This window comes from Trichosurus vulpecula, chromosome 9, assembly GCF_011100635.1.
Source record: "Trichosurus vulpecula isolate mTriVul1 chromosome 9, mTriVul1.pri, whole genome shotgun sequence".
Taxonomy (NCBI): domain Eukaryota; kingdom Metazoa; phylum Chordata; class Mammalia; order Diprotodontia; family Phalangeridae; genus Trichosurus; species Trichosurus vulpecula.
In genome coordinates this window covers 13,256,522-13,281,273 of record NC_050581.1, presented here as the reverse complement: position 1 = coordinate 13,281,273, position 24,752 = coordinate 13,256,522, and the positions used below count along the sequence as shown (strand labels likewise).

The window sequence follows — 24,752 nt, the reverse complement described above, 5'->3', positions numbered from 1 at the left end:
CCCCTATTTAGTAAGCTCCCTACTGTTTCTAGGATCTAAGATGAAATCTTATTTGGTGTTCCAAGTCCTTGATAACTTGGCTCCAATCTTCTTAGACTTTACTCCCCTCTACCTACTCTGCAATCCAGTGACACTGACCTCCTTGCTTTGAGTTGCACAAGACACTGCATCTCCTGATTCCATCATGAGCTGTTTACACTGGCTCTTACCCATACCTGCAATGTTCTCTGTTCTCATCTCTGCAGTTATTGGGGAGTTAATTTTTTCTTCTGGGTTTGTGTTTTGGATGTCCCTAGATCAGGGGTGGGGAACCTGTAGCCTCGAGGCCCCCTTTTATTAAGAGGATTTGTTCTGTGAAGTTTGGATTCAGTGCAATGGCTGTACTTGAAGACCTAGAGGGCCACATGTGGCCTCAAGGCCAAAGGTTCCCCACCCTTGCCCTAGATCAATCCACAGAATTTCTTTATTTATTGTCAGTGCCTTGGGACTTTGTGTTATGGTCAGGCTTTCCTTGCTGGCTGGTGTCTTGTGCTCAGAATGCTTGAGGATTGAAGGCCAACTTTTCTATGTATAGACAACTGCATTTTACGAGGTCCTTCCTCAGGAATGGTGGCTGAGGTTAGCATGCTACAAACTTTCAGAGCCCCAGTATTTATTGCCCTCTGGAACTTTGTCAACCCCTGTGTGTATCCTACTGCCCTAGAGCTTCCTTGTAGGAACACTGTGATCGTCCTGCTCCCTGGTACCGCTTATCGCTGGCACCAGGTGTCTTTGGAGTATAACGTGGATGTACTTGATCTCCAGACTCAGTGCTCGCCCAGCTTCTCTGGCTAGCTCCTTCCTTAATGCCCTGCAGGCTTCTAGCTCTTCCCTTATGTAGGCCTGGGTTGGGTAATAGTAATTAGTATAGTTTTTCTTTGTATTTTTTTTAATCATTGTTTAGTCTGGCACTTAAAATCATTACTGGAATACTTCTGTGGGAGCTAAGCTGTTCTTGCACCTATTCACTTTTCCATCTTAATTGGAACTTCCCTTAATTGCGATTATTTCTTCCTAAAGCTACATTTGTACACAACATCTGTCCTGCTTAAAAGCTTCTGTGGTTCTCTGCTGTCGATGAGATTATATCCATATTCTTTAACCTGGTATTCCAGTCTCTCCACAATCTGACCCTTCTTCCCAGTTAATACTCTCTTCGCCCTCTCCAGGGTACCTTGTCTGTATGTATGTTTTTTTCTCCTGCGTCTCACCCAGCAAGTATGTAGGTTCCTTGAGGGAGAAAGTGAGGCAGGTGACCGCACAGCCTCCCTTCACTTAAATCCAGTTCACTTGCATGTCATGGCATCACCTCCCTGAAGTCATGGTCCTCTTCTAAAATGAAAGACAAACAGCAGCAGTGAGTGTGTGTGTGTGTACACACACAGACACATGTATGTGTATAGATGTGTGAGTAAGTATGTGTATATATACTGTTTTGGATTGAATTGAATTATCTCTTACTGCTTTCTTGTATCTCCTCATGTATCTGCTGCATGAACTTTAATTCCAGCTGAACCTATCTATACATTGTTCCTTGCTGTCATAAGATGGTCACGGATAATGTTAGAGCTCTTTCTTGTAGTTCTTTCCCCCTTATACATGATGATGTCTATGTATGTCTATATCGTGTACATGAAGTTATATTGACATGCATCATGTATATAAATATGTTTAATATAAACATAAATATATATTAAGTCCTCAGTACTGATGATAACTATGATCTGACTATTAACTTAGACTAACTGACAAGTGCCAGATCCCCACTTTGACAGAGCTAGAAATTTCCAACTGCTAATATGCTCTTGATAGTGAGAAATTCTAAGCTGGCTACTGGGACAGAAAGCAGGCTGGGTGTAATTGTCAGCCAGTCTAGATAACCAGATAGGTTCTTGTTTTTTCTACCCATGGATAGGTGTCACTATCGCAGAAGTTCGACAAGCCAAACTGGCTCTCAACCCCATGCCCCGAGAAATGTCATTTCCTGTTCCAAAGGGGGAGAAATGGCATGATCGTTATGTGTTTATCAGGTATGCATCTTACTGCTTCTGAACATGAACTCTTATTATATCAGAGAATTTTCTTATGATGCTTTGTTGAAATAACGCCATCTTTCCTAGTCTAGCACGTTCTTCTCTCTCTCTCCTGGGAGTCTATGAGTGCATGAGTAACATAATAGAACACAAGTTTTCAAAGTTTTTGGTTTCAGGAATTCACTCTTAAAAAATAAGAACCCCAAAGAGCTTTTGTTTGTGTGGGGTATGTCTACAGATATTTACCATGTTAGAAACTAAAGCTGACAAATTTTAGAAATACTTATTCTTTTAAAAATAGAAATAAACCCATTACATGTTAACATAAGTATAATTTTTAATGAAAAATAACTATTTTCCATAACAAAAATTAGTGAGAAGTGTGGTATTATTTTATATATTTTGCAAATCTCTTTAATATCTGGAATAATAGAAGACAGCTGGATACTCATATCTGCTTTTGTATTCAATCTGTTGTGATATGTTGTTTTGGCTGAAATATATGAAGAAAATCCAGCTTCATACAGATATGTGTAGTTAGAAAAGGAAAGAGTATCTTAATAAGCCAGCGATATTTTTAGTATCATTATCAAAATAGTTTTGACCTTGTGAATTCTCTGAAAGGGTCTCAGAAACCCCCAGGGGCCTATGGACCACACTTTGAGAATTACTGTATTAGAAGAATGACTTTCTTTTTGCCCTTCTTCAAGGTTTCCTACTGATGATTCCCAAATGCTCCACGATTCAGTTCATAGCTGTCTTTGTCATACATCAGGTAAGCAGACAGAAGTACATGAGCTGGGGAGAGTGGGCAGGACATTTTGGATAAAGCTAGCCCAGTTTGGTAGAGAAGCCTAGAACAACAAAGTTATTCTGGCTCCTAAGGCTGTAGAATCTCAGACTTGAAGGGCCCATGGAGGTCATCATCTAATCTGACTTCTAGCTGGAGCATGAATCCTCACTGTAACTTCCCCAACAAGCAGTTATCAGACTCTGCTAGAACAGAGAATTCTCTGTCTTCTGAGGTAGCTGCTCCAGCTGGTAGACAACTCTAATTTTTGGTGAGTTTTTGTGCACTTTCTTATTTTGAGCTAGTCTGCCTTAACTTTCTGTACAAATCAGTAGTGGTGCCTATGTGGTATCTTAGTTCTGTCAGATAATCTAGTCTTCTTCTCTGACTAACTCTTAGTACTGAAATCAGTTATGACAGCCCTTGCTTTCCTGCCTTAGGATCTCAGGAGCCTGTTCAGCAGCTTCCACAGCCAGTGACTGACAGCAGAACCATCCAAGATAAAGTGTCACTCATCCAGCAGATAACCAGTCCCATGGCTGTGGGTATCAGCTCAACTTTCTTTTCTTTTTTGTTTTTTATTTAATATATTTAGTTTTCAGCATTGATTTTCACATGAGTTTGAATTACAAATTTTCTCCCCATTTCTACCCTCCACCCCACTCCAAGATGGCGTATATTCTGGTTGCCCTGTTCCCCAGTCAGCCCTCCCTTCTGTCATCCCACTCCCCTCCCATCCCCTTTTCCCTTCCTTTCTTGCAGGGCAAGATAAATTTCTACGCCCCATTGCCTGTGTATCTTATTTTCTAGTTGCATGCAAAAACTTTTTTTTTGTTTGTTTTTGAACATCTGTTTTTAAAACTTTGAGTTCCAAATTCTCTCCCCTCTTCCCTTCCCACCCACCCTCCCTAAGAAGTCAAGCAATTCAACATAGGCCACATGTGTATCATTATGTATAACCCTTCTACAATACTCATGTTGTGAAAGACTCACCATATTTTGCTCCTTCCTAACCTATCCCGCTTTATTGAATTTTCTCCCCTGACCCTGTCCCCTTTCGAAAGTGTTTGTTTTTGATTACCTCTACCCCCATCTGCCTTCCTTTCTATCATCTCCCCTTTTTTTTTCCTTCTTCCTCATTTTTTCCTGTGGGGTAAGATACCCAATTGAATATGTATGGTATTCCCTCCTCAGGTCAAGAGCAAGATTCACTCATTCCCCCTCACCTGACTTCTCTTCCTACAGAACTGCTTTTTCTTGCCACTTTCATGTGAGATAATTTACCCCATTCTATCTCTCCCTATCTCCCTCTCTCAATATATTCCTCTCTCATCCCTTAATTTTATTTTATTTCTTTTAGACATCTTCCCTTCATCTTCAACTCACCCTGTGCCCTCTCTCTCTCTCTCTCTCTCTCTCTCTCTCTCTATATATATATATATATATATATATATATATACACACACACACACATACATATATACATACTCACACACTCACATATACATATATATACATAAATATATATATATGTATATTTTTATATATATGCATATTCTCTTCAGCTAACCTAATACTGAGGTCTCATGAATCATACACATCATCTTTCCATGTAGAAATGTAAACAAAAAAGTTCAACTTTAGTAAGTCCCTTGCAATTTCTTTTTCTTGTTCTTTTTCTTGATTACCTTTTCATGCTTCTCTTGATTCTTGTGTTTGAAAGTCAAATTTTCTATTCAGCGCTGGTCTTTTCACTGAGAAAGCTTGAAAGTCCTCTATTTTATTGAAAGTCCATATTTTGCCTTGGAGCATGATACTCAGTTTTGCTGGTTAGGTGATTCTTGGTTTTAATCCTAGCTCCATTGACCTCCGGAATATCGTATTCCAAGCCCTTCCATTTCTTAATGTAGAAGCTGCTAGATCTTGGGTTATTCTGATTGCGTTTCCACAATACTCAAATTGTTTCTTTCTGGCTGCTTGCAGTATTTTCTCCTTGATCTGGGAGCTCTGGAATATGGCGACAAAATTCCTAGGAGATTTCTTTTTGGAATCTATTTGAGGAGGTGATTGGTGGATTCTTTCAATTTCTGTTTTACCTTCTGGCTCTAGAATATCAGGGCAGTTCTCCTTGATAATTTCTTGAAAGATGATATCTAGGCTCTTTTTTTGATCATGGCTTTCAGGTAGTCCAATAATTTTTAAATTATCTCTCCTGGATCTATTTTCCAGGTCAGTGGTTTTTCCAATGAAATGTTTCACATTGTCTTCCATTTTTTCATTCCTTTGGTTCTGTTTTACAATATCTTGATTTCTCATAAAGTCACTAGCTTCCATTTGCTCCAATCTAATTTTTAAGGTGGTATTTTCTTCAGTGGTCTCTTGGACCTCCTTTTCCATTTGGGTAATTCTGCCTTTCAAGGCATTCTTCTCCTCATTGGGTTTTTGGAGCTCTTTTGCCATTTGAGTTAGTCTATTTTTTAAGGTGTTGTTTTCAGTGTGTTTTTCAGTATGTTTTTGGGTCTCCTTTAGCAAGTCATTGACTTGTTTTTCATGGTTTTCTCTCATCCTTCTCATTTCTCTTCCCAATTTTCCTCTACTTCTCTAACTTGCTTTTCCAAATCCTTTTTGAGGTCTTCCATGCCCTGAGACCAGTTCATGTTTTTCTTGGAGGCTTTTGTTGTAGGGTCTTTGACTTTGTTGGCTTCTTCTGTCTGTATGTTTTGGTCTTCTTTGTCACCAAAGAAAAATTCCAAAGTCTGAGATTGAATCTGGGTGCGTTTTCGCTGCCTGGCCATGTTCCCAGCCAACTAACTTGACCCTTGAGTTTTTCAGCGGGGTATGACTGCTTGTAGAGTTAAGAGAACTACGTTCCAAGCTTGGCGGGATGCGCCAGCTCTGCCACACCAGCACTCCTCCTTCCCCAAGAACCCCCAACCCGGACTGGGCTTAGATCTTCAGCAGGCTCTTCACTCCTGCTCTGATCCACCACTTAATTCCTCCCACCAGGTGGACCTGGGGCCAGAAGCAACTGCAGCTGTACTTCTGTAGCTGCCCCACCTCCGCTGCCCCGGGGTGGTAGCCAAACCGCGAACTCCTTCCACTCCTGCAGCTTTTCCCACTAACCTTCTCTGTTGTCTTTGTTGTTTGTGCGTTGAGAAGTCTGGTAACTGCTGCAGCTTACTGATTCAGGGCACTAGGGCATGCTCCGCCTGGCTCCTGGTCTGGTTGGTCCGCACCACCCATGCTGGGCTTGGCTCCCCTCAGCTCCCCTCTGCTCCCAGCTCCATGCGGGATAAACCTCCCCCAGAGACCATCCAGGCTGTCCTGGGCTGGAGCCCTGCTTCCCTCTGCTATTTTGTGGGTTCTGCAGTTCTAGAATTGGTTCAGAGCCATTTTTTATAGGTTTTTGGAGGGACTCGATGGGGAGCTCATGCTAGTCCCTGCTTTCCAGCTGCCATCTTGGCTCTGCCCCCCAGCTCAGCTTTCTTTACCCTCTTTTCTGGTACTTGGTCTTTTAAAGAATTATTGTAATTTTCCCTTCTGATTCTGTTGGCTTTAGGAACCTGTGAGAACTTGGCTAATGTTGTTTTGTTTTTTTTTTTTAAACTCAGTGGTCACATCGGGCTCCTTCAGTTCAGAAGTCTATCCCTGAGGTAAGTCTGACCTCTGGGCACCTGGAAACCTCATACCTTGGGGATCAGAAGGGCTGCAGAAAAGGAATTCTAGCTGGTGGAGATGCTACTGTCACGTGTGCAGCAAATGATGGTGGCATTGACGTGTATGTTCACAAATTGGGCAAGGGACCTGCCATCCTTGAAGACCCTGGCTTGGGTGAGGTAAGCACATGTGCTGTGATGGTGGCACCTCTTAGCACATTTTGCCAAGAGTTTGGGTTCTCTTCACAGCACTGGGAGCAACTGGAAACCCAGTGAACCTTTTCATAGAGGAAAGCTCAGATAATTCCATTGTCCTGTAGTAACTCCTGAAGGACTCATGCAGAACAAATAGCTCTTCTTCTGAAGGTTTATGTTTTGGTGGCGAGATGCAGATAGGTTTGTGGGTCAGTGGGATGAGTCAGGAAAATGTCTGCCATATGCCTCAGAAGAGATCTTTGTGTCACTTATAGTAGTTCTCATTTCTGAGGATAATCTGTCATATTTATGGGGCACCTTGGCTACCCTCTCAGATCTGATCCTCTGCTGTCATAAGATTGTCATGGATAATGTTAATTGGGCTACTTCCCTGTAGTTCTTTCCCCCTGTCTCTCACTTTTCCTTTCTTATCCAGATTACAAGCCCAGGGCTGACCAAATCAGAGACCATTTCTACCAAGAATTCATCTCGGCACAGAGTAAGGAAACAGCTGAACAAGGTTTTGGCCTCTTTGAGTTGGGTCCTGCTCTGAAATAAAATTGACCTTTAGAGATGTGAATATAAACTGTATAGATATCAGCTTCTAGTCTAAGGATGAAGTCATTCAGGTTCCCTCTTGGGCTGTGGAAACCTTTTTGTCTGGCTCCTCATTAGAGAAGATTTTTTTATCCTCACAAGACCAAGTCATCTTCTGTGTTGACTGCTTGGGTATTGTAACGCTTGTCTCCCCTTACCCCATGAAAGACTTGCTTAAGTGATTAGAAAAGGTCCAGTGTTGTCCTGGAAGGTGAAAGGCCTTCTCAGTGGGTAGAGGTGGAAGTGGTAGAGTATTTTAGATCTCATTGTGTTTGTTCGTTTGTTTTAGTGTCTCCTGCCCGACCCGATCCTGAAGCTAAAGGGAGTGATTGGCTTTGGAGGCTGCAGCACCAAGTGGGTCAGTGAGCAGGGATTGGGATTGCATTTTAAAATATTTTTGAGAGCAAGTCAGTGTCTGGGTACGAAATGAACCTTCTTTTAAATATCCCTTGTATGACAAAAAATGTATCTTTAATAGAAACATGTTTCGCACAACTTCACGTGTATAATGGAAAAAATATTGTTTGTCTTCTCAGTGGCTGTGGGAGGGAATGGAGGGAGGGAGAGAATTGGAACTCAGAATTTAAAAAAAAAGAATATTAGAGAAAGTACCTTTATAGTAGAAAGATCTTTGAATTAGAATTCCTACATTGAGGCTTGACTGCATCACTGCTTTAAAAACTGTCTCTTTGGAAGTTAATTGTCACCTTCTTTGATGTTATTTCTTGATTCTTTGAGACTCTGTATCTAGACTTAGCCCTTAGGCTAAGAGCTCCCATTTTGTTTAAAGGAGTATACTGTGTATGTGTTCTTAAGAGTATTGACCAGTCTTTATTCATCATTACCCATTGATTTGCATAGGGTATGAGATAATGGGTGTCCTGGCCTTACTGTGTCTGGGGCTGCTGGCCTGATTTCATACTCTTGTTTAATCTGCCACCTTGGGGGAAATGTCAAGAGTTTTGGTAGGTTGACCTACATAGGCAGTTAGGAAATTCCCTAATTCTGACTCTTTTGATGACCTTCCTTTTCCTCTCCTGGCCTTCACCCTTTTGCTGTAGGCCCTGTGGTCTAAGGATTGTTCCTATTTGGTTTATCCTTGTCATGCTGTAATTGTGGCCTTGATCGTTGAGACTGGAGAGCAGCGCTTCTTTATTGGTCACACAGATAAGGTAAACTCTGTTCCTTTCTGAAAAATTGGCTTCTTGAGGTCCAGGGAATAGGACAGAGATGACTGTTTGCATCCTGTCACTTCTTAGGCTGTGGAGATTTGAGATAGTTATACTACTGTTGGGACAAATAGCTCACTGTGGATTCCCTTTTCTTCCTTAAGAGTGTTTTCATGAGATGTGTTCTGCCAAGGGCTGACGTTTCTTCTAGGTTTCTTCCCTCACATTTAATGGGAACAGTACTCTGCTGGCTTCATCACAGATGGGTTCCCTGAGCATGGTACGACTTTGGAATTTCGAGACAGGAAAATGTCTGTCAATATTTAAAACTCACATTCACTCCATATGCTTCCTCAGGTAGGTTTCTGAGTTTAATTTTTTTTCTGGTTACTCACATTGGTGTATGTGAGTTTTAAATGATCTCAAAATAGCAGACTTGCTGGAATAACGGCATGTTTTCTCCGTTTCCAGCTTTTCTTATAGCGGGGCTGTCCTCTGTGGTGTTGGAAAGGACAGACATGGGAAGACGGTAATAGGAGCTTGTATTCACTGTTGTAATTATTTAGGTGTAATGGGACTTTGTGATTCAAATATTATCTCAGGATTTGTGGCCACTGTTATACCTAGAAATTAATTTATAAACTAAAGACTTGGAGTAATTTTCATATAGAATAGAAACAGTATGAATCAGTATATAAAGAAAAACAGTGTATAGAGAAACACATGTTTCTTTATATGAAAAAAGTATATGAAAAACAGTATCTAAAGAAAATACCATCGGCACGGGACTAGGGCTGCCTTGTGTCGGCCTCAAATTCGTTTGAGGAAAGAGCCTAACTTACTTGCCTATGTTAATAAATGTCTCATTTTTTGGATGGAAGCTTTCCAGAAATGGGGGACCCAGGTCCATTCATGCTGACTTAAAGAAGTGGAGTCTAGTTCTCCTGAGTCCTAGTAAGATACTTTTTTTTCTGATGGTCAGCATTGTGAGAATGCTTATGTTGATGATCTGCTGCAGATGGTGGTGGTGTGGAACACAGCCTCCGTGAACCATGGAGGGGAGGTGACTGTCCTCGCGAAGGCCCATACAGATGTGGACATCCAGGCCTTGAAGGTTGCGTTTTTTGACGATGCCAGGTAATGAGGAAGAGAGGTATTATAGTGATGGGAAGCTGGTCGTGGGGCCATTTATCCGTGAGGCTGTATTGAAAAGTTCTCAGCTCAGCTTCTTTTGCCTCCATTATACTCCATCTCAATTATCCACGGTTATGGAAGTCAGGAGAGTATGGAGAATTAAGTCTGTAGTTTCAGACCTTTGCCAGAACCGCCACCCATACTGTCTAGAGTGGGCTTCATCGTCTTACAGAATTTGTTGCTAACAAGTAGTGCAATGACCATTGGTCAGGCAGAAACAGAGAACAGCCACTACAATAATTCCTGGTTCTATACCATGTTGTAACTGACAGATACCTCACGACAGTCCTATGACACGCAGGTATTATTATCTCCATTCTCCAGATAAGGAGACTGAAGGTCAAAGAGCTAAAGCCATCTACTTAGAGTTAGACAGTAAGTGCCCAAGCTAGGCTTTGCACCCAGGCCTTCTGACTCAAAGACCAGTCTTCTTTCTCCTACACTGCCCATCATAATTGAGATCTGGACACTTCCATCATTAGCATTACCTAGCATATTCCTTGGGAAGCAATGAGGCGAGAATTCCCTCTGCCGCTTTCCTCCTTGGGATTGTGTATAATAGGATGGTGTCATGTGGCCGAAACAACATCAGACTGTGGCGGATTCGAAGTGGCACCCTACACTCATGTCCAGTAAATCTGGGAGAGTACCATCCTCTGGAGTTCACAGATCTTGCCTTTGAAGAAGGGCACATTGCCAATCAAGAACCTGAAGATTGGACACTGTAAGCATTCTAACTCCCTCAAGCCAGGGGGGAAGGTGCCCAGGTGGCCTCTGTGTGTGGCTCTTAGAACCTGATAAGGGGCAAATGAATCTATCTCTTGCTCAGTGCCCTGGGGCCAAGTATGTCAGAGGTCAAATGATGGAAGAAAGCCAACAGCAATTCCAGGGTGAACTTGCCACCTGTCCCTGTCCCTGTCCCTGCTGAGCTTTAAGGCAAAGTCGTTTACAGAAACAGAAGGCCTCAGCTAGCTGAGCCTCTTTTCTCATGAAACCTCACAAGGATTTAAATCTGTTTCAGTCCATCATACCTGCCAGTTAATCTGTTCCCTGTCCATTTGGAGGGTGGGAGTCTCTACTATCTTAACTCTTCCAGCTTATCTTCTGTGACTTTCAGCTTTGTCTGTAGCCGGAGTGGTCATATTCTAGAAATCAACTACAAGAGTGTTACTATCCAAAATGCCCGACGACTCCTCCCTTCACAAACTCAACCTATGCATCGGAAAGAGAAGCAGCCATTCAACTCGGGTACACATCAGTATTCTTTGCCATAGCTTAGTTACCTGGAGTAACATGGCAAAGGCCTCTTTCACTTCTAACAGTCTGTAAAACTAAGAGTGAGTGCTTGCCACCAAGTTCTCAAGGCAGCTGTGCCGAGGCCTGTTCTTTTTCTTTTTTGGATGGGGGAAGGCAGGGCGATTGGGGTTAAGTGACTGGCCCAAGGTCACACAGCTAGTAAGTGTGTCAGGTGTCTGAGGTCAGATTTGAACTCGGGTCCCACTGACTCCAGGGCTGGTGCTCTGCTCACTGCGCCACCTAGCTGCCCTGATGCCTGTTCTTACAATGAAATTGGGAGTGATGATTAAGGTACAGAATGGAGTTTATTTGTTGAAATGTGGTGATTTGCTGGATCAGGTGGAAAATGAGGATCTTGATCAGGTGGATACTGGGGTTTTCTGTTTCTTTTTCTTTCTACTGACATGTTTAAAAGATCTGACTCTGTTCTTGGCCATGAGCTATAGACCCTGATCTGTGTGTGTAATCTTAAGGGTCCTGGGATCATCCAAGTGGAGCCTGGGAAATAGCTTGAGATATTGAAGGGGCTGTAAGAAAGCTGGGGCAGGATCCAGCTGTGCTGGGAAGCTGTTCCCACCACCACAGTTCCTGTAGTTCATGTAGAAATTGGAGAAGGAGTGATGCGAGATGTTCTCAAAGTTACATTTTCTCCTATGTTGTAGGCACCCCAGTCACCTCCACAATAGGAGATGCTAGGTGTCACTAACTCTTATGGAGTTGAAAGAGGAATGGACATTGAGTCAAGGGACCTAGGTTCAAGTCCTGACTGCCAGTTATTATCTGTGTGACTTTGGGTCCTGTTTTCCTTGCCTATGAAATGAAGGGGTTGAACTCGATGACTCTAAGGTGTCCTCTCCCTCTAAATCTGTGATCTTTATGGAGAATGACGTTTACTTCAATGATGGAAGATTCTGGTCCTTTTACGGGGTAATAGTGCCCATGATGGTTACCACCAACCAGGTCGTTAGCTTAGTAGTCTCTGACGGTGGAAGTTTCACAAAGAAGAGAGAGAAGACTGAACAATTTAATTCATGTTTTTCTCTTATTTTCAACCTTGATTGTGAAAAGCACATGTGACATAGTGCTTCATGGTGACGTATGGTGATTAATACAGACTGACTTTCACTTTCAGGCCCCGGGATTGCTATCAACAGCATCAGTATTTCTTCCACCTTCTGTGCCATGGGCTCAGAGGACGGCTATCTGCGGCTCTGGCCGCTGGACTTTTCATCTGTATTTTTGGAGGCAGGTGTGTAACTTCTTTTAATTTCAGATCCCTACTTAGCTGAGAGGGATAAACCCTTCATTAAGAGAGTTCTGGAGTCAGGTTTGAATCTTGCAGTTTTCTAGTTGGGTTCCCTTGAAGTCACTTAATCTTTTTTTAATCTTGGTTCCCTCTTCTGTAAACCTGAGATCATATTTGACTGTGAAGATCAAATGAAATAGAGTTAATGACACACTTTGTAGCTGGGAAGGGCTCTAAATGTTAGCTATTTTTATTAGTCATCTGATGGACGATGAGGGAGAATTACAGACATGTTTTGCAAAGGAAAGAGTTGATACTCAGAGGTGAAGCAACTTGCTTGAGATCATGTAACTAGTAAATGGCAATGCTTAGAGTCCAGAGCTCTGTGAAGTTTGGATTCAATCAAAGGGCTGCACTTGAGGACTTAGAGGGCCACATGTGGCCTTGAGGCCACAGGTTCCTCACCCCTGGTCAAGAACAAGACTTAATATGACATTAGCAGAGAAACTTATTAAATCCAATCCATTGTTGTGAAATTTCACAATCTAATATCAGTCACATTCAGATGCTGGTTTCCTAGTCAATAGAACCATAGGGAAGAATCCACCTGTTTTCATGTCTGTTCTTTACTTCTCCCTGCTGCCATTCCCAGAGCATGAAGGAGCAGTCAGTTCAGTCTGTATTAGTCCAGATGGTCTTCGAGTCCTGTCTACCACCTCCACTGGAAACCTGGGCTTCTTAGACATCCAATCGCGTGGATATAACACACTTGTGCGCTCCCATGGTGATTTGATCCTGGCATTTGCTGTGGAAGGACACCGGAAACAACTTGCCACTGTCTCTCAGGACAATACCATACGAATATGGGACTTGGTGACTATGCAACAGGTAACGGATGTTTCCAGCCTGTGCTAAAATAAGAATACTTTATGTGAAGAAAATAAAGCCTGTAGTCTCTATTGTGACTACAACTGGACAACGTAGATAGTATCTGACATGGAATGTTTAATTGAGTAATTTTCTTTAGTGGTGGTCATACTTCATTTTTGTTAGTAGCCCTAGGTCTGTTTAGTTGTAGTTCTTCTAGAAAAAATATTCTTTACATTTTTTTTTACCTGGTTTAATGTGGACCTGGGTCTCTGATATATAATAGAAGGCTTGGGATGTGCTACTAGGATCTTGGTTGTTGCAGGGTTTATATGCCTGTCTTAATTGTCCTGTCTTGGGCCTTTCCTATCTCTAGCTCTATGATTTCACCACTACTGAAGAGACCCCCTGTGCCATAACCTTTCACCCCACGCAGCAGATCTTTGTCTGTGGCTTCAGCAATGGGGTAGTGAGATCCTTCAGCTTGGTTGTGTCTGATCTCCTGGTGGAATACAAGTATGTGGCCTAAGTAGCTTAGAGCTCTCATAATACAAATATCACAAGTGATGGATGTCTTAGTGGCATTGTCTCATAACTTAGAATGACTAAGTTATTGGGCTGTAGGCTGCTAAGGGAGAAATTTATTTTGTGCTTGAGGAGGTGTCCATGTATTTTTTAGAAAAGCTTAAGATCAGGTATTTAGGGCCATTTTTCGGTAGAATCTGGCCAGGACTGAGATCCCTTTCCTTCCTCCAAACTAGGTATCGAGCAATTGAGGTGCCCCTTTAGTAGAAGGTATTGGAGTTGTATCAGAGTACAGCCCAATCAGTGTTCTAGTGGTGAAACCAAGCCATCTTCTGCATTCTACCTCACCCTCTTGCCAATTTCCTGTTCCTATGAGTTATGATCTCTCTATCTACCTCCCTACAGAGGGAGATCATGTGTGTGTGCACGTCTGTAAAATCTCCTGAGAAGGCCCTTGTTCTGCTTGCAAGGGAAGCATTTCTAGACTGTCATCGCCCTCCTTTGAGAGGGAGGGCTTCATATTGCTCTTCTCTCAGATCTGATCCTGGCCACCATGTTAACAGCCCTGAGGGCAGGTCAGTGGTCCACTGGAAGCCCATTCTCAGTCAGAATCCCCCCATGAAGCACAGCTGAAGCTTCTCTCAGCTGCTGAGGGCAGGTCCTGGGGAGGGTTCCTGGCACCTGGCATGCCCAAATAAATGGGTAGGCCAGCACTGTATTAATTGGCTGCTGTGCCTCACAGGATTTCCACAGACCTTGTTTTGTGTGTCATGTAGGCGGCATCGAGGAGCAATCACAGGCTTAGTAGTGTCACCAGATGGCAACTTCATGTACAGTTCCTGTTCCCAGGGGTCCCTGGCTCTCTATAACTGCTCCACCCAAAAGTACAACGTCCTCCGAATGCTGAGTAAGGCTTGCCATTTACCTCATTGCTTTCTTTCCAAACTCAGTTTTTCCCAGTGGCCCGGATTACCTCTGACTGTGATGATTTAGGACAGGGATGGGGAACTGTATTAGCAAGGCAACAGTCACAGCGCAGACCATGATTGTCAATAAGCCTGTGTGGTTCGGTGTCACCAAATCTACAACATACACTCTCCACATTTATTCAGACACCAGAGGACCAGATCCTGAAACCAATACACCCAGTCCATCACAGCAGAGAAGCACTGCATACCATAACCTTCCACTCCCTGCGGGGGCCTTGTCACAAACACGCTCACAGCACAGCCACCACATGTCTGCTCTCAGTTCCAACTCCTCTCTCAGCATTTCCTGTGACACACTTTTCTTTTCCTCTCAGCAAGCTCCTCCCACCACATGTGACTTAGGCTTCCTATGATGTAAGCAGGTCACATGGCCTATTAATGAGTGGGGAAAGATCTTTAAATCTAAATTGTCATTACAGGAACCGGTGGCCTCCTCAAGGCTACATGTGGCCCTCTGGGTTCTTGGATGTGGCCTTTTGACTGAATCTAAACTTCACAGAATAAATCCCCTGTTCTGTAGAACTTGGACTCAGTCAGAAGACTGTACCAGAGGACCTAGAGGGCCATATATAGCCTCGAGGCCACAAGTTCCCCACCCCTGATTTAGGATTTCCTGCAAGGGCCAATTAACTTCATGTCTTTGGTGCCTATATGAAACTTTTTTCTGGGTCTGTCACCTTTATGTTCAACCTTCTCTGTTCACCCCCCAATAAAACAAACATCTGTAGGCAGCCTATCCTTTGGGCACTAGTTTAATTTATCTCCTCACCCTAACCAAAATTGCTGGAACCTGAATTTCCTAGTGGTTAAGTTTTTAGTATTAAGGTCTTTGGCATTGTGTTTGAATGCCCCTTATACACTTCCCTAAAGGTACTCCCTCAGAAAAGGAAGGCTTTTTGGCTTTGGGGGGAGGGATTAGAACTGGGCAGCTCCAAGGTTCATCTTGCAAAAGCTATTGGCAAGGTAAGTAATTGGCCAGGTAGATAATTAATACTTCTTCATGGGCAGGTGTCTTAGAACTGGAGAAAAGGCAAACTGTACAGAGCTCAGACATCAATGCTCTCACACAGCTGCCCTTCAGCTCTCTTCTTGTTCCACGGGCAGGTAACGTGGTCTGCCGAGATGCTGAATTGGGCACCAATATCCTGGTTGTCAATGGGGATAGCAGTCTCCTGGCCTTTGTGGGCCCCTCCAGATATACAGTGACCATTATGGACGCTTCCTCCTTAGATGAGGTAACTGGGAATGGGAACCTGTTGGGTTGCTCTGAAGAGAAGAATGTCTCATAGAGAAATCTGCACATGCTCCCTTTACCTCTGAGGCAGAGTGGTGGAATGGCTGAATCTTATAGTAAGTGGCTGACACTTAGATGCCTGTTCTTGCTCTTCTTAAGCTGTTAGTGCCAGGTCTAGGTAGTTATTTCCAGAGCCTCAGTGAAAGGAAGATGGTGTGTGAGAAGCAGTGTTGACCATGGCCTTACCTAGTGGTGTTTCTTTTATGAATGCCCATGTAGTAGTGTGTTAAAAAGGAAATAAAGTGTTTATGGCACTCCTGTCCTTTTTCTGATCTGAATGAGGAAGATGATTTCCAAAAGAATGGAAACTTAATCCTTCTCCTTCCCAGTTACATAAGGGAGTTCTAGGGCTTTGTCGTTATCCAGGCTCCTTTGTACAATTGGTGGTATCATTTTCTGTTTCTAAGCTACTTCGGATTGATATCAGTATCCTGGACTTGGACAGCACCAGCCTAGACTCTGCATTGGACATTTGTTTTGCCCCTGTGTCTAGTGGCCATCTGCTAGTATCTACTTCTTCCAACAAAGTCCTGGTACTTGATGTCAAAACTGGTTGCTTGACCCGACAGGTGAGAATTACCTTGTTTTTCCTTTATCCCAGAGAATACCCTGAAAACTTAGTTACTGTTAGTATATTTGTGCATGCCTAGTAGGAGATAGGTTTCCCAAAAGAAGAAAATTGCCTTTTATTTTGTTTTTGTTTGTTGTTTGTTTTATCTTAATCTTATTGGTACCTTTTGTTTTTATATCACATTCATTTCTGAATATAACTCCTGCTCACCCTCCCATCCAAAGGAGCACGCCTCAAAACAAAGAGAAAAAAAAAAATCTGCCTTTCTTTTTAAAGAAGAGATACGCCCTCTTGAATTCCATTTTTAGGGCCAACGAATGATACGGTCTGTGTAATCTCATCTATGTGGGTATTCCTTCTTTTTTTCTTTAAAAAAAAATTATTGAGGTTCTTATTTTCCCCCACAGCACACCAGAGACCTTTCTTTGTAACAAGTATGGTCAAGGAAAACAAAATAACACATTGACCATATCTGAAAATGTATCTTTCCTTCTACACTCATATTCCATCTCTATTAGGAAGCAGGAGACATGCTTCACTGCCAGTCTTTGGTGTCATGATTGGTCACTGTGTTGTTCAGAGTTTGGAAATCTTTCCATGTTTTCTTTTACATTATTGTGATTATCATTAGAATTGCTCTACTGGTTCTGCTTATTTACTTCTGCATTTGAGACTTTTCTATAATTTATGAAAATATGACCTGACCAACACACTAGAAACCTTCTTCTAGGCATTTTAACATTTAACGGGTGCTGGTCAGGCTGTCCGTCCTTTCTCTGGCTAAAATGGCCCATCTGCTTTCTTGATTATGTATGTACCTGATGTGTTTCATGTCATTTCTTGCAGGCAACTCATTGTCAGTGACCCATTGTCACCGAAACCCAGCATGCTTCTTTCCATGGCCCTTTAGGTTATCTGAAATTTTGATTCTTTGTAGATGATGGTGTTCCATGACTTCATAGACGTATGGATTCATTAAAAATGGATTTTTGTGTGAGGAGCAGCAGCTTGAGATAATTGAAAATAGCTTCTAGCTTCCTTCGTGTAGTCTTATTCTCTTCTTTTTCACTTCAAAGGCCAGTTCATTGTCCATTTGTAGTATCTGTTCAAGGTATGTGTACTGATGAAATAACTAACTAGGCCACCCATCCATCTCTGTCTCATCCTCTGAGTAATTAGATATTCTTCATTCACTTGGCTTCACTGGTGTGGGATGTCAGGCTAATTTCTAAGTGGCCATAATCTTTCAGAGAAGCTGTGAAGTTTTGGGCAAACAGAGAACCTTACCATATATAGTCACTGTATCTTCCGTTTGTATTTTGTGCCGGAGATTATCCATTATGGTGGCAGATACCTTTAGCCAGCATATGTCTCCCTGTTTGGTTCCTTGCTTGATGTGATAATCAAGTATCTTTGAACAAAGTTATCTGGCATTGTGTACGTTCTTAACATACTTGTGGTACATAACTTGTCAGAAAAGAATCTCTGAGGCTTCGTTTTATCCTCCTGAGTCAAATGCTACTTTGGTCATTAGTAAACAATAAATAGAGTGATATATATATCCTCTACACATTTAGTTGTAGTCTTCATTTTTTAGTCAGTCCTAGGACATGGGTTTTGCTTCAGAATAAGGCTGCCTTTACAAAAACCTGTTTATTTTCTTTTCCTAGATATCCTTTTTCATTAGATATCCTTGAAACATTTACTCAGCCCTTCCCATGAAGATTTTATAGTGATGATGAAAGGATATAGGTTTACTCAGTTACCTTTTTTGGTCGTGATTTCACGTGTGTTTTTTTTTTTCTATTTAAAAAAAAATCTTCCTTTCCCTCAGATATCTTGAAAATCAGTTCATTATTGCTTTACAAATTGTGTTGCCTCAGGCGCTCATCCAGTACTAATGTGTTAGAGTCTGAAGGCAGCTGTTTCACAGGCAGCGATGATGAGAACACTGTAGAAATGTCGGCAAATTTATTTCATTTTGCCTCTGTTTTGTTGTCTTTCCAGTTTCATCTAGAGCTACCCTTGGGATAATTTTCTCCTCTGTTGCTTTTCATTACCTTGTAAGGTAATCTTATTTGTCATCTCTACCTTTTTTCTTTGTCTATAATGCGAACTTATATACTAGGCCTTTGTTGCCTTTGTATCTGCATTTGGCAAAGAGATGAAGTGATGGCTGACTAATGTGGTTTCCAGACTTTTGTGGCTGCATTACTGTGATGACTTGCTGTGCACTGATTAAACTTCTCTAAGAGGGGTTTCTGCTTCCCATTTTTCAGAGTCAACAGCTTGTTTAAGTAGCTTGAGTTAGAGCTGTTGGAATTGCCTTCTCATCTTCATCCTTCCTTCTACCTTGTTATTGATTTTGATCTTTGCAACCCAGTGAATTGTAAGCTGACTTAAACCTAAGAAATAAGGATATTGGATAAGCCTCAGTATGTTTAATTAGCATTAGAATTTCTATAATATCCTCTTCTTCCTTGTTTTCTTGAGGGCTTTTATGAGCTTTCTGTGCTCTCTAGTATTCAGCTGCTTTGTTCTATGAATAGCCTAGAGGCAAAAGCCATCTAGAGTGAGACAAGGTGGTATGCTTATCATATGTGTAGTTTAGAATTTTATAGTTTATGATAATGCTAGCTCCTATTTATTTAGCGTTTTCTCATTTTCAGAACATCTATTTCATTCCAGCCTCACAATGATGCCATATTTTAGTTTTACGAATAAAGAAATCAGGTTGATGACGCGAAATTGATTGATGAAACATGACTTGAACCCACATCTTCTGACTTTTTTTCTGCTGTGTCACGTATCTTTCAATAAATTGACATGATTATTTTCTAAGTAGGTACGTTAAATGACCTGCCGAGGACTCGGTAACTAATCCACACACCAGCTTTAGGGTAGGAAAGAAATCCCATTTCTTATTGGAAGTATAAGAAGAATTTAAATCACCATATTGTTATGTGTTCCCTCTAGAATATAATTAGAACAGAAGCTATCACCGCTAGCTTATTCTTGATGGCCTGAATCTCAGCCTTGGATCACTCCCACCACATGCTGCCTTTGAGTCCATACGTGCTGCTGATCGAAAGTGGAGAAAATATTGCATCTGTTTTGAGTGGTGCACTACAGATTTTATGTTGTACGGCCTCAACTGGGTCCTCACTGCTGCCAGACAATCCTTTTATACTCCCTTACCAATTCACTATCCCATTCTCCACAGTGGCTCTTCCAAACCTTCTTATCCCTCCTCAAACTTCTTTGGCTCCCCTTTCCTCCACCCTGTCAGCAGAGAATCTTGCCTTCTGTTTTACAGAGGAAATTGAGGACATTTACTGTGAGCTCCCTCTTCTCCCCTCTCATTTCATATCATTCCAGTGTGTTCTGCCACTTTTTCCTCTACCCCTGTCTCACATGATGAGGTGGTTTTACTCCTAACCAAAGCTAACCCCTCCCTCTGCTCAAGCAATTCCATTCCATTCTATCTCCTCCTACAGATTACCCCCCCTCTGTCATTCCCACTCTATTAGTATTTTCACTCTCTCCGAGAGTGATGATGAAAGGATATAGGTTTACTCAGTTACCTTTTTTGGTCGTGATTTCACGTGTGTTCTCTCCCTGTCTGCTGGCTCATTCTCTACCTTCTACCCCATCTTCAAAAAGCCCTCACTTCCATCCCTGCTATCATCCTGTATTTATTTCTTCTACCCTTTGTGGCTAAAGTCCCTGGAAAGGCCCATCTACAGCAGGTGCCTCCACTTTCTCCTCTTACTCTCTTCTTAATCCCTCATAATCCAGCTTCCAGCCTTATTATTTCACTAAAACTGTACTCTCCAAAGTTACTGATGATCTCTAAGTTGTTAAATCTGATGGTGTTTTCTTAATTCTCCTTCTCCTTGACCTCTCTGCAGCCTTGTACGCTGTTGATGACTCTCTGTTTGATACTTTCTTCTCTCTAGATTTTTAGGACACTACTCTCTCCTGGTCCTTCGGCCCATCTGATCCCTCCTCCATCTCCTTTGTTGGATCCTTATTCAGAACACACCCTCTAGATATAGGTGTCTAATTATGGGTTCTCTCCTGGGCCCTTTCTGGACAGCACACTAAAAAGCAGAGACATAACCTTGCCAACAAAGGTCCATGTAGTCAAAGCTATAGTTTTTGCAGTAGCAACGTGTGGCTGTGAGAGTTGGACTATGAGGAAAGCTGAGCGTCACAGAATTGGCACTTTTGAATTGTGGTGCTGGAGAGGACTTTTGAGAGTCTTTTGGACAGCAAGGAGGTTAAATCAGTCAATATTTAAAGGAATTAATTCAAACTGTTCGCTGGAAGGTCAAATACTGAAGCTGAAGCTTGAATACTTTGACCACATAATGAGAAGATGGGACCCATTGGAAAAGACCCTGATGTTGGGAAAGATTGAAGGCAAAAGGAAAAGGGGATGACAGAGGATGAGATGGATAGATGGTGTCATGGAAACCACAAACATGAACTTGGACAGACTTTGGGAGATAGTAGGGGTTGGAAGGTTGGATATGACTGAACAGCTAAACCTGGGCCTTCTTCTCTCCCCCCTCTATATTACTTCACTGGATGATCTCATCAGCTCCCATGGTTTGAATGATCATCTCTGTTTTGATGACTCAGATTTACCTATCCTGCCCCAACTTCTTTGCTTAGTCTCCAGTCTTACGTCGATAACTGCCTTTCAGACATCTCAAACTTGATTTCAGTAGACATCTGAAACTCAATATATCCAAAGCAACTCGTTGTCTTTCCCCAAACCCTTCTTCTTTCAGACTTCCCTGTTACAAAATCTTCCCAGGCCTCTAGGCTCACAACCTAGGAGTCATCCTGGATCCCTCACCGTTTCTCTCCTTGCATTCCCTCACCCCAATCTCTTACCAAGGCCTGTCAGTTTCACCTTTGCAACATCACTAGAATACGCCCTCTTCCCTTCTTTAACACTGCCACCGTTGCAGGCCCTCATCAGCTCATGCCTGGATTATTGTAATAGCCTTATGGTGGGTCTGCCTGCCTCAAGTGTCTCCCCCCTGCAGTCTATTCTGGCTTTTCCACAATACTGTCCCCCCCACCTGGAATCTTTCCCTCCTAAACTCTGCCTGTTGACCTCTCTGGCTTCCTTTAAGTATCAACTGAAATCCTACCTTCTATAGGAAGCCTTCCCCAATCCCTCTTCATTATTTCTTATTTATCCTGTGTATAGCTGTTTGTTTGTTGTGCTCCCCCCCCCCCCCCCGCATTAGATTGTGAGCACCTTGAGGACAAGGATTGTTTTAGCACAGTGCCTAGCACATAGTAGGTGCTTGGTGGCGGGGTACAGTTGGGTTTAAGTGACTTGCCCAGGGTCACACAGCTAGTAAGTGTTTTAGGCTGAATTTGAACTCAGGTCGTCTTGACTCCAAGGCTGGAGCTATATCTACTGTGCCACCTAGCAGCCCCTAATAGGTGCTTAATGATTATTTAGTGATTGATTACAATTTTTTTCCTTCAAAAATGGGGCCTCATGATCTCTTTAACTTTTTTATTTCCCTTCCTTCTGTTCTCTGAATATTTTTCTCATTCTAGTTATCTAATGTTCACCAAGTAGCCTGCTCTGCATTGACTCTGAGTAAAGATGGTCAATTCCTCTTGACAGCTGGTGACCGGGCCATCAAAGTGTGGGACTTTCAGATGAAATTCAATACCAGCTTCCAGGTATGCTAGGTGAGGGGCATGAGAGAAAGCAATTGTACTCACCTTTGTCACCAAACCACTCCCAGACAGGAGACAACGATGTGCAAAAAATTACAGGAATCTTAACAGTTTGGACCTTAGAGTCTCCCCTCCTTCTTTGACCTCTAGACTTCTTAATCTCATATTTTAAAATCTCAGGACTGCAAGTCTCACCTGGACCACTCAACTTATTTCTACGTGAGTCTGTTGTTTGTGTGGCTGGGTGTCAGGCAGAGCCTTCATACTGGACTCATTGTGGGGCTTTGTCTTAAGCACATTTGAAAATGTGCTTGTTTATGTGGATCAGAGAATTGTCAAGAAGTAAACGTGCCCGCACCTCAGCACGTGGCTAGGATCCTGGTTGAAGTGCCATGTATCATTTAAAAAATTTAATAGAGGATATAATAGACAGGCCGAGAACTGTGATAAAGGGAAAAGAGGGTCAATAAAGGGATGATATCTCTCTTATTCATGATCCTTTTGCCAGCTCCAGCTATTTTTATGGAGCCTTTTATTGGGTCAGCTGTTGTTCGATCAATTTGGCTTGGTCAAGGCAAAGTACTAACACCATCAGTTGCCTTGTCTAGAAGCCCAGGGTACTTTTTTACTTGCCATGAGCTATGGAGAAGAGGGCCGAGAGGTTTTCTTTCTTTTACAGAGGGAACACTTGAAACCCAGAAAGATAAATAATTTGCCCAATATCACAGCATGGCTACACTGAGACTAGAATCTAATGTTTATAGTGATTAGACCTCTTCATCTTTGAGTTTTTGCATGTGTGTAGCCAGTGTTCTTTCTCTCAGGTATTTATTGGCCATTCTGAGCCAGTGCAGGGGGTGGCTTTCACTCCTGACCAGCAGCACATTATCAGCGTTGGAGATGCCATCTTTATCTGGGACTTCTTAGCTGCTCCTGAGAAGGCATCTAAGGGCAGGTAAGATATCTCTGCTCTTTATATAGACTTATTTATAGAGGAAAACTTTTTTTCATTTCTGCTTTCTTGCCCTTCCTATCTGTAGAGTCACTTTGTAATAACATCTTTTCTTTCATTACTTTTTCAGCATCCATTGGTCTGTAGAATCCGCTCCATCTCCTGCTGCTGGTGATTTGTTCCCCTTTACCCAGCGAGAAGGATTACAGATTTCTTTTTTCTAGACCTTGTTGAAAGAATAGAAGAAGATCCATATTGGTCAATGAAATTTGTCCATTTGGCCAGAGATCATAGAGTTAAAGATTTAGTACTGGAAGAGGCCTTATAGATTATCATCCCCCTGTCCCTTAATTTTATGAACGAAGAAACTGAGGCACAGAGTTAAGTGACTTGCCCAGGGTCACATAGCCAGTATATATCAGAGACAGGACTGGATTTGGGTCATCTTGAATTCTAGGCTAACTCTTTATGCAATCCTACTGTTAGATGCTAGTTCCTTATTAATGCTGGAAAATAAATCTAAGATGGTAAATCTCTGGAGTTGGTAACTCTTCTGTGTCTTAATGAGATGACTACACAGAGAAGGGTATGTTCATATGATACAAACCAGGCCAGTCCTTTATAAGCCTTGGTTTCCCAGCTATAGAAGTAAATAGACTGAATTTTGCCTTTTCTCAATTTAGCTATACTTATCAATATTCCATGAAAGACTATAAAAAGAAATGTTCATTTTTACAGTTGTTAGGGAGGGAACATAATGTCAGGGAGAGTGGAAGAGGTTTTTTTATTGGTGCCTTGAACATCCCCTGAGGAATGACCTATGGCCCTTTCTGTTTCTAGGTCCAAGTATTGAGAAGATTGGAGATGCAGCCTCTGGGACCAATGGAATACCTCGTCAGTTGATACCTGTGCCATCTCTGGCCTCCCCACCTCACCTGGATGTCAGCTCTATGCCCCCTGGGAAGAATCATGGTGAGGATAGTTGTTGTCTTCTAGGGAGAAGAAGGCTGATAGTTTCCACTTAAAGATGAATTCATCCAGTGGGAGCTGCATTGCTCATCCTTCCCCCAAAATATAAAAAAGCAACTGAGTGCTTACGTTCCTAGGACTCCGACAGGTGCTATAGAAAATATTTAAAGCAAAAACAAAAACAAAAAACCCATTTTTGTCTAAAAGGAGATTATGATCTGATTGTGTCTCATTTAACTTGCATCTATGTCTTCAAATATTTGTGGTGAATATGGTAGTGGTCCACACCTGTCTTAGACCATCTGTGGTTCTCCTATAATTAGCTCTGTGTGTGTGTCTTTGCATCTGTGTGTGTTTGTGTGTGTAAAAAGCCTCTACTTGCCTTTATCTGGCCTCTTCTTTTCCAGATGTTTTTTCAGAGTCTGATGATGAAGGAACCTATTTAAAGAGCCATATCATGGGGATGACTCAGAAAGCTCCTGACCCATCTGTCCATGTTCAGAAGAAAGTAGATGGGAATGCAGGTGGCCCTGGGAAGACTAAATTAGGTCCGTGGTGTTCAGACTTAAGTGAGTTCAGCATTCTTCTAGTCTGTAGGGGACCTTTCTTCTCCCTTTGTTCTCTTTTATGGGAAGTGATGGAATGGCTCCAAAGC

The 24,752-nt window shown here is 42.2% G+C and overlaps 1 protein-coding gene across 1 annotated transcript in view; it reads left to right on the top strand.

Moving 5' to 3' along the window:
* WDR90 (WD repeat domain 90) overlaps positions 1–24,752 on the top strand; it is a 63,085-nt gene that overhangs the window by 5,205 nt on the left and 33,128 nt on the right. Inside the window, exons 5-27 of the mRNA XM_036738333.1 lie at positions 1,955–2,069; positions 2,783–2,847; positions 3,303–3,403; positions 6,474–6,698; positions 7,150–7,212; positions 7,600–7,668; positions 8,372–8,482; positions 8,691–8,836; positions 8,951–9,008; positions 9,498–9,616; positions 10,236–10,397; positions 10,791–10,921; positions 12,102–12,218; positions 12,868–13,103; positions 13,459–13,598; positions 14,384–14,514; positions 15,701–15,831; positions 16,298–16,459; positions 22,051–22,179; positions 23,001–23,131; positions 23,259–23,299; positions 23,969–24,100; positions 24,505–24,645. Coding sequence (XP_036594228.1) covers positions 1,955–2,069; positions 2,783–2,847; positions 3,303–3,403; positions 6,474–6,698; positions 7,150–7,212; positions 7,600–7,668; positions 8,372–8,482; positions 8,691–8,836; positions 8,951–9,008; positions 9,498–9,616; positions 10,236–10,397; positions 10,791–10,921; positions 12,102–12,218; positions 12,868–13,103; positions 13,459–13,598; positions 14,384–14,514; positions 15,701–15,831; positions 16,298–16,459; positions 22,051–22,179; positions 23,001–23,131; positions 23,259–23,299; positions 23,969–24,100; positions 24,505–24,645 — 2,856 coding nt within the window. The remainder of the gene's footprint in view (positions 1–1,954; positions 2,070–2,782; positions 2,848–3,302; positions 3,404–6,473; positions 6,699–7,149; positions 7,213–7,599; positions 7,669–8,371; positions 8,483–8,690; positions 8,837–8,950; positions 9,009–9,497; positions 9,617–10,235; positions 10,398–10,790; positions 10,922–12,101; positions 12,219–12,867; positions 13,104–13,458; positions 13,599–14,383; positions 14,515–15,700; positions 15,832–16,297; positions 16,460–22,050; positions 22,180–23,000; positions 23,132–23,258; positions 23,300–23,968; positions 24,101–24,504; positions 24,646–24,752) is intronic.